This window comes from Eleutherodactylus coqui, chromosome 4 (assembly GCF_035609145.1).
Source record: "Eleutherodactylus coqui strain aEleCoq1 chromosome 4, aEleCoq1.hap1, whole genome shotgun sequence".
Lineage (NCBI taxonomy): Eukaryota > Metazoa > Chordata > Amphibia > Anura > Eleutherodactylidae > Eleutherodactylus > Eleutherodactylus coqui.
The window spans coordinates 173,657,309-173,670,820 of NC_089840.1; the positions used below are offsets into that span (position 1 = coordinate 173,657,309).

General features: G+C 42.7%; 1 protein-coding gene across 1 annotated transcript in view; it reads left to right on the forward strand.

Annotated features, from left to right (window-relative positions):
- The first annotated feature begins 1,927 nt into the window (after nt 1-1,927).
- The window catches only part of RET (ret proto-oncogene), an 81,364-nt gene continuing 69,779 nt past the window's right edge, over nt 1,928-13,512 (forward strand). The window contains exon 1 of the mRNA XM_066600400.1: nt 1,928-2,509. Within this exon, the coding sequence (XP_066456497.1) occupies nt 2,464-2,509 (46 nt within the window). The 5' untranslated portion in view covers nt 1,928-2,463. The remainder of the gene's footprint in view (nt 2,510-13,512) is intronic.

The window sequence follows — 13,512 nt, forward strand, 5'->3', positions numbered from 1 at the left end:
CTAACGATTATCTCTCCTCTGCTGTCACACACTAGCTGTAATGGAAGTGGAGCACGCTGGAGATTTCTTCCAACCACCTGCTTCCCTCTAGGACCCCCAGTAAATATCTTGATAAGCAGTGTGAATGGCTGTGATTGGTTCTCGAGCACCGCGGCTCAGCCAAACAATGCAGCACTCGATGAACCAATCAGAGCCAGCACTTCCTGGAGGAGGGATTTATGAACCCCCTAATCAGGAAGAGTCAGCTGAAGACTGCAAAAAAGTGTGCAGATTTGGGAGGAGAAGTGCGTCGAAGCGGACAGCGCCTGTTAGGAAATGCATTGTGTTTTTTTTTTTACATGCAGCTAGGGCTTATTTTAGGGGAAACAGTAGACTTCCTATTGTTAAAGTTGCATCGCGCCGCATCGAAACCACGATTTTGTGTGATGCGATGCAACACAATGCATTAGTAGTCAATCCAAAGATTTCTGCCGATCGAGGGATTTTCATGCTGCAGCGTATTTTTTCCTGATACGGGAAATGCATGGCTAAGGGCTATTTCAGACGACCATATATCGGCTGGGTTTTCACGCTGAGTCAATATACGGTGTCCTTGTCTGCAGGGGGGGGGGGGGATGGAAGAGCCAGGAGCAGGTACTGAGCTCCTGCCCCCTCTCCGCCTCTTGCCACTATTTGCAATAGGAGGGCGGGAAGGGGGCAGAAAACCGAGCCAATATACGTCGTCTAAATAAGCCCTAAAGATCAGGACTTGATCGCGGCAATTCTTTATTCGTGTGATTTATTTTTTTCAGCGCACGTGGCCGAACGTAAAAACGCATATGGTCACATGAAAGAGGCCTGAGGGACTAAAAAATAGCACCCAAAAAAGTTCAATAACGTTTATTCAAAAAAAAAAAAAAGAAAAATACAATTTAAAAAAATATGCATTTTTCCCACAAAAACCATTTCTAAATGGATAACACATCAAAGAAAATGTTTTAAAAAGGAGCACATTATCTGTAGTACTGCATTCGTAAAGACCCAGACAATGAAAATGTTATTTATCACATAAGATACATGCCGTAAAAATACTTCTAAAAAGTAAGGTCAGAATTGCTATACTTCGTTTACCTCCCAAATACGTAATAAAAAGTAATGCACAAGTCACATACCACAAAATGATACCAATAAAAGCTACAACTTATCCCACAAAAAAACAAGACCTCACAAAACTCCGCTGTTGGAAAAATAAAAAACCTCTGGAACTTAGAATGCGGTGATGCAGATTTACAAATTTTTCTACAAAAATGTGCTTTTATTGTGCAAAAGTAGTAAAAAATATAAAATGTCAAAATGTCATACAAGTTCTCCAATAAATTATATGTCCCCCAGAGTGGGGACATTAAAATCTACAGCTCATCCCAAAATACAAGCCCACATACAGCTATGTGAAGAAAAATGTGATTGTTCTCAGCAAGAGAAACAACGTAATCTTGTAGATATGATACCTTCTATGTGAAGAAGTTATGGCTCTTGCAATGTGCCAATGAAAATCGCTAGATCATCATTAAAGCAAAAAATAGGTTCATCATAAAGGGGTTAAGGAAAATTAACCAGAATGATATGTTAGTCAGGCTGCACCACTACTTCTTAGCAGGTGCTTCTAGCATGTCGGGGGTTAACTCCACAGCATTCAGGCAGCCTGTGGGCTTGGCAATGCATTTTCTGGCTGATTGGTTTTGATGATAGCTTTGTCTGTTCCTTCCTTTTGCCCTTTTAACTTCATGCCAGTACAAATGTGAGTATTCCCCCAGTGCTGCCCCTCCCCTGCCTGCTCCTGGCTGCAGTTTATTAATTAGGCTGGGTGTAGCTGAGTGCCCATTTGCTCCTGCCTTCATTAGTGCTCTGCTTGTCTGGGAGAGCAGGACCCACCCAGAGGCTGCATCCCTGGAGCCAGCAGCATCCTCAGTGACATCTGTACATAGACACAGCTGGAACTCCAAGCAGGACTGTTGGGGACTCTTTGTCCTATTCCAAGAAGAGTGCCACAGCCACCTAAGGTGACATTGTTAGCCGGACAATGTGACTGGGGAGCGGACCTTGCCCCGTCTGCATCAACTTTTCCTTCTGTGGATTTCATTGTCTTGTGATCAGTCTTGGACCTCAAGGAGGGGTTGTATCTCTTCCAGATCCATTTCCCAAAAGCAGCCAGGCAGGAGCATGCAGCATGATCAATGACAAGTACAGATCCCTGCTGCATGCTGAGCACACTGCAGACTGCAGGCTGAGATGAAATAGCCGGCACTCCGCACCCAGCGGGCACAACCACCTACACTGACCGGGGGGCACAGGGCAGCATGGGGCACTCAGGCTGAGGAATTACAAGACCCTAAAGATCCTATTCTTTGCAGTAGTCTCCTGCCAGACACGCCCTGGAGACACAAGAAGTGGATTCTCGCAGAGGGTGAACTTTCTGCCTCCAGCATGGCATCAGTCAGGTGGGCACTGTGCATCCTCTGCCTCTCTCAAGGTAAGTCCTGCTGCCCTTCTGTCCAGGTGTCATTTCATCAGAAATCCTTATTACTGACACTAATAATCCCCTTGCTACTACTTGCTGCATACGGATGGCTGCAGTGCGACTAATTGTTTCTTCTTAATAAATCATGTCTATACATTGTTGGTGTTAACCCTTTCTGTCTGTGCTTGCCAATATATGTCTATCCAATCAGGTGACTGGCACCTTGAGGGTAGGTCACGCAAAAGTAATTACTTGGATATGTTACTAGTTGTCACCATGTTGTTGTTGTAGTTTCCTAAGTTTTCCTGGAGTAAACTGACTCCTGTCTGGAAGCCCATATGTAGTTTATTAACCAGCTAGGAAGCAAAGTGATCCAACTCTGGTCCTAAACTGGTTACAATTAATGCATAACGCACAGGTGGAACTATACGTTTATGTATTTCTTGCTGCTTTTCTGATGTCATTCTATTCCGCACTATTAATTGTTCCAATGCAAATGAAGTTGCTTATCATTGATCGTCTATTGAATCCATGGTTGGAATGCATCACAGTGAATCATTCACAGCTCGCCAGAATGACGAACACGCTTTACAATTAGTCATTGACATTTTTTAATTTCACACTACTTTTGAGCCCTCATTATTGATTTCTCATTAGACGTTATGGGTCTGTGGTCAGATTTACTAGGAATCTGTCCACTTCCAGAAAGTGGAGCGCAGGTGAGTTTGGGCCATTTTAAATGGAATGAGTAGTGTTAAAAAAAAAAAATCGTTGGATTGTGCGAATCTGAATCCTAATCGTTCAATGTAAACATGCCAAACGATTCAAAGTTGAATGATAACTTATTCGCTTATTGTTTGTTAATTTCATGCAGACATAAATATCAACATTCAGTCGTTGCGTGTAAAAAGCGATCGTTCAGTTGTTCGCATCCACTGGCACGGTTCTTTAAAACACCAATGATTGAGTGCATGATGAAAAAATGTAAATGATTATCCACGTGTGTAAACTGACTGCATTTTAGAGCAAACGACTCTGTCATCGTTCACTCGTTCGAGCGATTACTCGCTCAGTGTAGAATGACCCATAGTGGTTTGGAAGTTTGATAAAGATCCAAGCAGCTGCTGTTTTGTGCAGTGTAAATAGTGTCCTGTCATATATTCTTATCACCATATGTCAGTGTTTGCTCATAAAGTCCAGACACAGGGCTACAAATCCGAGCTCTACAGCACATATAGATGTAGCAGAGCTGAGTTTGTTCATCTAATGTGTTGCCTTACATGAAAAACAATGAGAACTCTACAGGTTATTTTAATGAAAGATCATAGATGAGAAAGTATGATTGTAGCAGATGACAAAGGCAGATGTGCAATATCTGAAGCTAACGTATAATCAAACTTTATGTGACACTCTTCAGTCTAGGGGAACTATACAGATATATACAAGAATTCTATGTACTTTTAATACATTGGAATACTAAAGAAAACAACACAGATACATATAAATTGTGAAATAGTTGTTTTTGGCTCAGTTGCATGCTCTTAAAGAAACCTGACAGATTTATTAAGAAGAGCAGTTAAAGATAATTAGAAGCTGTGATGGATGGGAAACATTGATTAAAAATCACAGCAATAAACGTTTAATCAGTCAGGACTATGAAACACTGAACCCAAATATACAGTGTGTATTTATAAACAGATTGGATAATGAAAAGCAGCAGTAATAAAAAATAACTGGGATTGCGGATAGAAAACGAACTTTTGCTTTTGACACTTTTTATCTGAAAACAAATTGATGGCAATTTTTTAGATGTGCGATAAATACAAAAACTGTGTTTTCTGACACTGTTGTGTACTTGACATGATCACACAATGCCTAACAACCCTGTAAAAATGTCAAAACTTCCAAGTTCTCCTCTGCCTGTGGTGGAAGCATGTGCACAATTTTTAGGAATTGCATAAGAACACTTCCCAGGATTCCCACCTTAGTACATGGCTCTATTTGGTGCATATGAGCACTTGTGAAAAGCATTCCAATTTCAGTTTTTCTGTGATTTGACTTTCATTTTACCCTGCGTCATGACTAATTTTATGGTTTAAAATGAATTTTATGTTCCCTGGAAAGAGACTTGTGTCCTCTTCCTGCTGCAAATGTTCATTACACCAGTGATTTCATTAAAGAGGCACTTTATTGTTCTGCAGCCAATTCAGTGACCACTGCCACAGGAGCAGTAACCGAAAACGCAGAGCGATCTGCAGACACGTTCAGGAAAAATGACATCTTCCACAGTTCAGTAGCCAACTGGAAATCTATTCAGAAATGGAAAATAAATCTACAATGCTCTGAAGTTCTTCCATTATAAGGGGCTAATCAGCATTAAAATGACCAGAAATGTACCAAATTATCAGATATTCCAGACTTTCACACAAAGAAAAGTATACAAAAGTTACCTAGGGTAGAGAAGATAACCCGGGTGACTGTCTGTAATTAAATGGTAGAGAAAATCAGTCTGCTGGGAGATTACAAATGATTCAGTGTATCAGAAATTAAATCTCATAATAAATGAATTTGCTAATGATATCTGGAAATGGTCAAGTTTTCTTAACACATATCAATAACATATATATAACTAAATGTCTATTGGAATGTACTGGATACATTTCGTATGTTAAATGTTCAGAGTGATGATCCCATTATTCCTTGAGGGGTTTTCATCCTTCCCTGTTGTTGAGGTCTCCTTATTTCTCCAGCGATGTACAGCAAGTATCCTGTTGATGATACATGCAGGGCTCTGCCTCATTTATAGGCACACAGAAGTAGTTCTTGTTTTACAGTAAACCTCACACAATTATAAGTAGTTAATTTTAAGTAGTTACAATAATAAGTAGTTACATTTAATGAGGTGCAACTGATATTTTATTAGCATGTCAGAAACCTAAGATATGATGCGGTTGGTGGGTAATACAGCAAAATCCCAGTAGTGGCACGTTAGTTTTATCCAGTGAAGATTAAAATGTTAATCTCTTCTGCTGCTGGTTAACACTGCCATACCTCTAACTACCCGGGACAGGAGGACGACTTTGTGCTTGTTTGTCCCATCCTTTTTCCTTTTATCTTTTAGTTAGTTTCCCACATCCTTGTTTTCAGGACCTTTGGAGAGCAAACCCCTATAAAGAAGTGATGAGGCCAACTTAGTCTAGATTTCTCTCTCCTCATTTTACATGGACAGCCAATTGGGGTTCAACTAGATGTTTGCTACACTAATGAAGGCTTAGTAAGCAGGAATGAAGTGTAACTCTGGAAAGATACTAATAGGAGACTCTGGGTTATATGACTTTGCTTTAGGTTTAACTTCACGTGTCTCAACTTTGCATTTTGACACCAAATTAGTTGCTTTTCTTTCAGTTTAAACTGGGAGGGGGCGGGTGGTGGGGTGGGGCATATTTGACCACTGACTAAGCTGTAAATGTTGGTTAGATTTGGGTCTACCTCTGGAACCCCACCTATCAACATAACTAATGTCCTGCGACCCCTGCTTTGCAATATGAAGAAAACCTCCACCACTGAAAATAGGAGAATGAATCAGCTGTAACCTTGACAGACTTTAATAGTGGAAGCCCTAAATATGTAGCTGGTATGGAGAACTGCTATGTCAGTGCACGTCTCCAGTGAAAAGTCATAAGGCAATGGGATAAATTATCTTCTCTTTTATTTTGTGAATTAAAAGCCAGCAATAGAAATATGTTTCAGGGTGAAACAAAGAAGTGGAAATTTTACCCTCCTATCTAGCCAACCCACCTTTTGTTGTGTCCACCTGGTTGGCAGCACCTCCACCCCTTGTTTCTATACCGCCCTTAAAGTCTTTGGATTCTGGGCTCATGCCTAGTACTCACGCTTTTGACACCTTTGGGGTTTTTCTCCACCCCTTTCTTTCATCTTCAGCTATTCCAAACATGTCACATGCTTTCTGTCCTTTTTCCCCTTTCTAAGCCACCTTCTATTGCAAAGGGTGGGGTCATGGGAAATGGGAGATATGTGGCTATATCATAAATGTCTTTGGCTGGGATACCCCTTCAAGATAATGATGTGGAGCTTAAATTGTTATTAGTGTTTTTTATCCAATAATCACATGGACAGATAGTAAGTTACAATTTCAGCGCTACTTTATCCGTAGTTTTTAGCATATGTATGCCTTCTGCATTCTCTGATGCTCTATTGAACCCACAATGACATGCACGACTGGTAGATGAATAGGGAAATCCTTGTCACTGTATGTTATTTCCATCGTTGTCTTGTGTAATTTGTTAATTATTAGCATTTCAGAAGTTTAATGCAGTTTTGGCTCAGTAGCTTTACTTGGGTGTTTTACTACAGAGCCTTCAGCTCTCTGGTTATTATCATTGTATATAGTATGTCTGCTTATATCTGCATTTTATAGGACTTCTAGAGGCAAGCTGGTCTCCAGACTGGTAATCCTCTAAGCTGACACTAAAGAATAGTCAGAGAAGCTCCAAGGGGAAAAAAACACAATGAGGATAATTAGCCCCCTCTTAAATTCTGTTAACCTTTCTTCCATGAATGGGACAGATTGTGTAAACTCACAATACTGAATGAATACAGAATCTCCTGCTTGCTACAATCTATTGCTATGTTTGTATTGTGGTTTCCCTAAGGAGAAATGATAGCGTTCCCGACATATTGTTCTCTTGGCATTATAAAGTAATGAACAGTATAAAACTACTGAAAAGCAACTTAATAAAGAAATACCCATGTGCCAACCTGTAATACCATGTTATCTTGTGTACCGGCATAGTTTTCATGAGGTGGTGCGTTTCAAATTCTTGTTTTAAATAGAAGTGAAGATGTCAATAATTAATATGACCTTATCTTTAAATGGCAGTCAGCTTTAGGGGATTTCTGTGCCCACCCAAATCCTTCTCCCATGTAGTCTACAGAATCTGCGGTTGTCAATATATGAGGTCTTCACTGCCAGCATAAAGGACGGTCAACCTTATAATTTGCATATAAAATAATCACTCTAGTAAAGTATTTGCATGCATCGAAGAAGAGGCAAACCAGAACAATACTCCATGCAGGTAAGGAGGATGGTCATTGGGGTTACAGCTATAGGGATGACTGGAGTCCCATTCATATTTAGCCATTGATGTCTGAGGAGGCATAGAAGCCCCTTTGTCACATCATCATTATAAATGGCACATGATAGTTGAGGGGCCTTGTTACAGATTTTTACTTTTAGGCACTAAAGTTAAAAGGCTTACTTTCCAATGTCAAGATCTCCATTACTCGTATTGATGCCCTATCGCCTAGCCAGCTGGAACCTTACTATACACTGATGTGGGGCAAGAACCCTTAAGCAGCCGTATATACATGAGTATCCTGGTTTGGTTCACATCCTTAGTTGTGTTGCAAAACCTCTTAAAGTTGGATATTGACACATAAAGAAGCTAACTTTCAATAGGTGGCGCTGTGGAAGAATTATTCCATCACTCGTTTACACAGTTCTTTTTCCAGGAAGCATTGCATGGTCTATAGGACTTCCTACACCCTTGCAGGTCTCTCTCCTGTGGTGCTTTCCACAATGAGAAACATTACTCACTCCTAGACTCATGTTGATGGGCTCTGACCTAGCCAACCAGTGCACTGAAGAGGGGTATGAACCACAAAATGGTATGTTTATGGGTACTCTGGTTTGGCTTACATCTTTAGTCATGTGCAGGTCATGTTAAAAGGTCTTCTATTAACTTATAGGATAGGGAGAAGGGGGAGGGGGAGGGCACCAGTTTGCTATTCAACTTAGGCAGCAGAAAGATTGAGGACATCCCTACCTAACCTACAAATGGGTCAACAATATTGGAGTCCTGGAAAACCCCTCAATATTGGAAAGGCTTCTTTACAGTAAAAGCCGTAGTAAATACAATACCAGCATGTAAAAAGGGCTAGACAAGTGATGGTACTGTGATTTACTGAATAATCAATAAGGTGCTGAATGATTTTAATTGATCTAAGGAAAGTATGTATCTATTGTTGGAAATAATGCTTCCCCCCCCCCCCCCCCATGAGCCAGAAGTCAAAATAGTTAGGCGGGATGTAAAACAGCTGGTCTTATAGTTGATCTCGATATGGCTTTTTTTTTTCTCAACCTAAAAAACTATGTAGCGCTCTATACATTTTACACCAGTAAAAGCATCCAGCGGTGTTGGCGTTAGTCAGTAAATGGATAGAGTGGTAAGACCTTGATTCTTGTGCTGCGTTAGTTTCCATTAGTAGGACACGTGCCGTTTTGAGGCTCGAAATCTCTTTTAAATAGGCAAACTTCCAGGAAAAACAAGCTTTTCATTGTGTGAACAGCCGGCCGGGCGCAAAGCAGGCAGGTGGGAAGCAGGTGCAGCTCATCTCAAACAAACAAAACTGAAAAGGTAACGGAGGAACAAATATGAGATGCATGGCTGCAGTCACTGCTTATGTTATATAGGATATTCCTTAGTTAGTCTTGTATATCTTGGTTCTATATAGTCATTGTAGGCCTTGTATTCTTTGGATCAAATGAACAGAAGTGGAAGCTGCTATGGTAAGGGGGCTGATGTAGATGCCGCCATGTACTGCACCTTCCTACAAACTGTGGGAACTGTTTTGCCGAGTTATGTGCCAACCACATTTATTTCCAGGTACTGTGAAGCCCAAGCAGTTAATTACCTATTATAATGTATGTGATCACTCCTGGGCGCAGATACTGAGTGTAGTATACATGGATCTGTCATGGGTGGATTCCCAGACTGTAGCTGCAACTGCTTTGTGTGCTCTATGGTCAGTTATTGTTGTGACCTACCGTAGTGGCCGAGAGTGCAGCCATGTCCCTGACCGAAGACTAACTGGAATATGAAAGCCATATGTGCTCTCCTGTGAATTGGGAGTCAGCGAGCGTAGAACTAAGCAAAAGCCCTTGTGATGCTGCGGGTGGTGTTCCACTGCCCTGGTCTCTTGTACTGTGGCCATATTGGAGTTGTGACCTGCAGAGGGTCCACTCGTGGAAAAGTGCAGCAGTTTCAGAGTGCTAACTGGAAGTCTTCACTGTTCTTTAGTCAGCACCCGGTAGAGGTGCGAAGTGAACCAAGTTCTTGAGTATGCCCTAGCACTCTATGAAATAATGGAGACTGTAATAGAGATGAGCGAGCGTACTCGTCCGAGCTTGATGCTCGTTCGAGTATGAGGGCACACGAGATGTTAGTTACTCGAGACGAGCACCACGTGGTGTTCGAATCACTTCCATTTTCTTCCCAGAAAATTTTGCGCCGTTTTCTGGCCAATAGAAACACAGGGAAGGCATTACAACTTCCTCCTGTGAAGTTCCAGCCCTATCCCACCCCCCCTGCAGTGAGTGGCTGGGGAGATCAGGTGACACCCGAGTATAGAAAGTGGGGCCGGCCGCGGCTCGCCACAGATGCACGCTGAGAGACATTAGGGAAAGTGCCTTCCTGCTGTAGCTGCTATAGGGAGAGTGTTAGGCTGTTATCTTTGTCTTCAAGAATCCCAACGGTCCTTCTTAGGGCCACATCTGACCGTGTGCAGTACTGTTGAGGCTGCTTTTAGCAGTTTTGCAAATTTTTTTTTTTTCGTATATCGGGCGTGCAGACCATAGCGTCCTCAGTCTGCAGTCATTTTACTGAGTATAGGGGCAGTACTGGTGAGGCAGGGACACAGGGAAATCCATATACAGGCTATATAGGCAGTGGACTTTTTCCCAAAAATTGGAAAAAAAAACTATATTTGGGCTGCCTGTGACCGTCTTCAGTTTACTGCGTGTCTGCTGGGGGTAGTAGTCGCTCATTAATACCCAGCCTTGCGCATAATTTTTTCTGGCTGCACTGCCAACCCTCTGCAGTGTGTGCCTGCGGTTCCTCTTCATGGCAGACGCACTTATAAATAGACATGAGGGTGGTGTGGCTATGAGGCCAGCGTGTGGCATGAGGGCAGCTGAAGGCTGCGCAGGGACACTTTGGTGTGCGCGGTGGACACTGGGTCGTGCGGGGGGGTTGGGCAGCATGTAACCCAGGAGAAGTGGCAGCGGAGTGTCATGCAGGCAGTGATTGTGCTTTGTTGGAGGTAGTGTGGTGCTTAGCTAAGGCATGCCTTGCTAATGAGGGTTTTTCAGAAGTAAAAATTGATGGGGGGGGGCCCCACTCTTGCCGCTATTGTGGCTTAATAGTGGGACCTGGGAACTTGAGATGCAGCCCAACATGTAGCCCCTTGCCTGTCTATCCGTTTCTGTGTCGTTCCCATCACTTTCTTGAATTGCCCAGATTTTCACAAATGAAAACCTTAGCGAGCATCGGCGATATACAAAAATGCTCGTCGCCCACTGACTTCAATGGGGTTCATTACTCGAAACGAACCCTCGAGCATCGCGCGAAGTTCGACTCCAGTAACGAGCACTCCAGCATTTTGGTGCTCGCTCATCTCTAGACTGTAACTAATGAGCAAAGAGCGTAAAAGCATTAAGCTGTGTGGCCTTGGTGAAAGCCTTCTACCATTACTGCATGCGCCAAGCTTTGTCCCTTGTACAGACCCTTTCATCAACAAAAATTGTCACTGCATCAGAACATTCATTCACCCGATCATCGTCTGTGTAAATAAGGCAAGAATCAACCAGTGCATTATGAATCTCTACGCAGCACGTCTCCTGTGTGAAGGATATGCTGCCGACAGCAATGACAGTGTTTTTGGGACAAATGACTGTACGACCCATTATTGGTTCCCCATATACCCTGATTCGACATATGTAAAGGCTATTTAACCCCTTGAGTGGCAGGTTTCCTACCACCCTGTCGTGCCCACCAGGGCAGGTTTTTTAAAATGGTCTAATCATTGAATTTCAACTAGTTTTGCAGTTGCGTCTCAAGAGCCATAACTTTTTCATTTTTCCATTGACATGGCCATATAAGGGCTTGTTTTTTGCGGGACAAGTTGTGATTTTTTAAACAAGGGGGAGGAAAAAAAGAAATGGGGAAAAAAGAAAAAAGGGGCCATGTCATTAAGGGGTTAAATAATGTATTAACTTCCTTCTCTGGGTCATTACGACGCACATGGATACCACATGTGTGATTGTATTTTTGATTTTTTACAAAGTAAAGGGAGACAAGTGTTTTTTTTATTTTTTTAATAATTTTTTTACTTTTTTTTTTTTTAATTTTTTTAAAAATTTTTATTTTTTTTTTGTCCCTTTAGGGGACTTCCACAGGGACCCATCAGGACCCCTGATCACATTCCAGGGGTCCGTTGGTGACAGCCCTTTACATGCTGCAGTGACAGCCCTTTACATGCTGCAGTCACATAGACTGCAGCATGTAAAGGGTTAACACAGCAGAGATCGGAGGTTTTCTCTGATCTCTGCTGTAAGAGCTGGTACCTAGCTGTCCTCTGACAGCTAACAACCAGCTCTCCCTGCCACAGAGACCATCGGCTTGCTTCTGACAAGTCGATGGTCTCTATGGCAACCTGTAAACAAAGCAGGACATTGCCGACATGTCGGCAATATCTTCTGCTGGTTTTTCAAAGCCCTTGCTTTGTTCTCTGTGGGTCTGTGCAGGCAGAGCACACTGTCACAGCTTGTGGCATTGTGCTCTGCAGCTCCCATAGTGATACATAGCCCGGAAATCTTCCGGGCTATGTTGCTATGAGCAGTGGAGCTCGTCACGGAACTTTTCCGGGCGTGCCACTCAAGGGGTTAAATGAGCGCCAATCTCGTTGATCATCACTTGTTATCTGACTCATATTGAGCTGGTTAAATGGACCTTTATGTACCAGACTTCACACTGACAGCCTCCCCTTGTGTTGAATGCTTTTGACAAGTTGACTTTACAATTGGGTAGGGGGCCATATGTAATTACGAGTGATAAAGCAAGAATTCATTTCATTGCTTGCAATAATAATTTTTGCGTAATTTTTTATTTTTTTTTCATGCCGGTGATCTCTTGTCTTCTCTTCCATTACAAATGACAGGCGGATACCCGTTAACATGAGTAGAACTATTGTCTACAAATGATCTTGTTTAGGTCAGCATAAAAGATGCGATCAACATAAAACAAGTTGTTGTTCGTTGTTTGACCCCTAAATATCTTTCATCTACCCATTTTTACTATTCGATCACTGAATGTTTACACTGGACATGATTGGGGTGTTTGTTCTAAGAAATTATTATTGTCCCGGTGATCGATGAAACCAAGCTGGGGTCTGCAGAGTGTTTGCTTCAGTAGTTTGGTGTAGGTGACGTTGATAACATGAAACTATTTTAGTTCTTGTACGAGCACGACGTAAGTAGCACAACGAAGCTCAGTAAATCTGTTTAAGGTCCCATAGGAGAGGATGAAATGGTAACAGAGGGAATCCAGCTGGTGGGGCTTGTGTTGTGCTAATTAGTGGAAGCAGGTCCATTCTTTGTTTTGTGGACAACTATGTAATGCATGACACTACTGTTGACTCCTTTATATAAGATTTGGTAAAAATAGTCAAGATATTGTTGTTTATAAGTGGAAATGAGGAAAAATAAAGATCTCTGCATTTAGAAGTGAAGCTATACCTTGAGGTTATTCTCTGATGGGGTTTATTCCTCTGTCTGCAAGCCCTACCTAAAATGCATGCTGATTAGAGATGAGCGAACACGTTCGGCCCCGCCCCTTTTTCGCCCGAACACCGAACTTTGCGAACACCTCGGTGTTCGGGCGAAAAAGTTCGGGGGCCGCCGTGGCAGCGCGGGGGGGGGGGTGCGGCGGGGAGTGGGGGGGAGAGGGAGAGAGAGAGGGCTCCCCCCTGTTCCCCGCTACTGCCGCCCGCGCCGCCGCGCATCTCCCCGCCCCCCGGCGGCACCCGGACACTTACGCGCGAACACTGCAGTGTTCGCTAAAGCCGGTGTCCGGGTGCGGATGTGTCCGTAACGGACACGTTCGCTCATCTCTAATGCTGATGTAAATCCTAACCTCTGTTTTCCTTGGTGTATAATG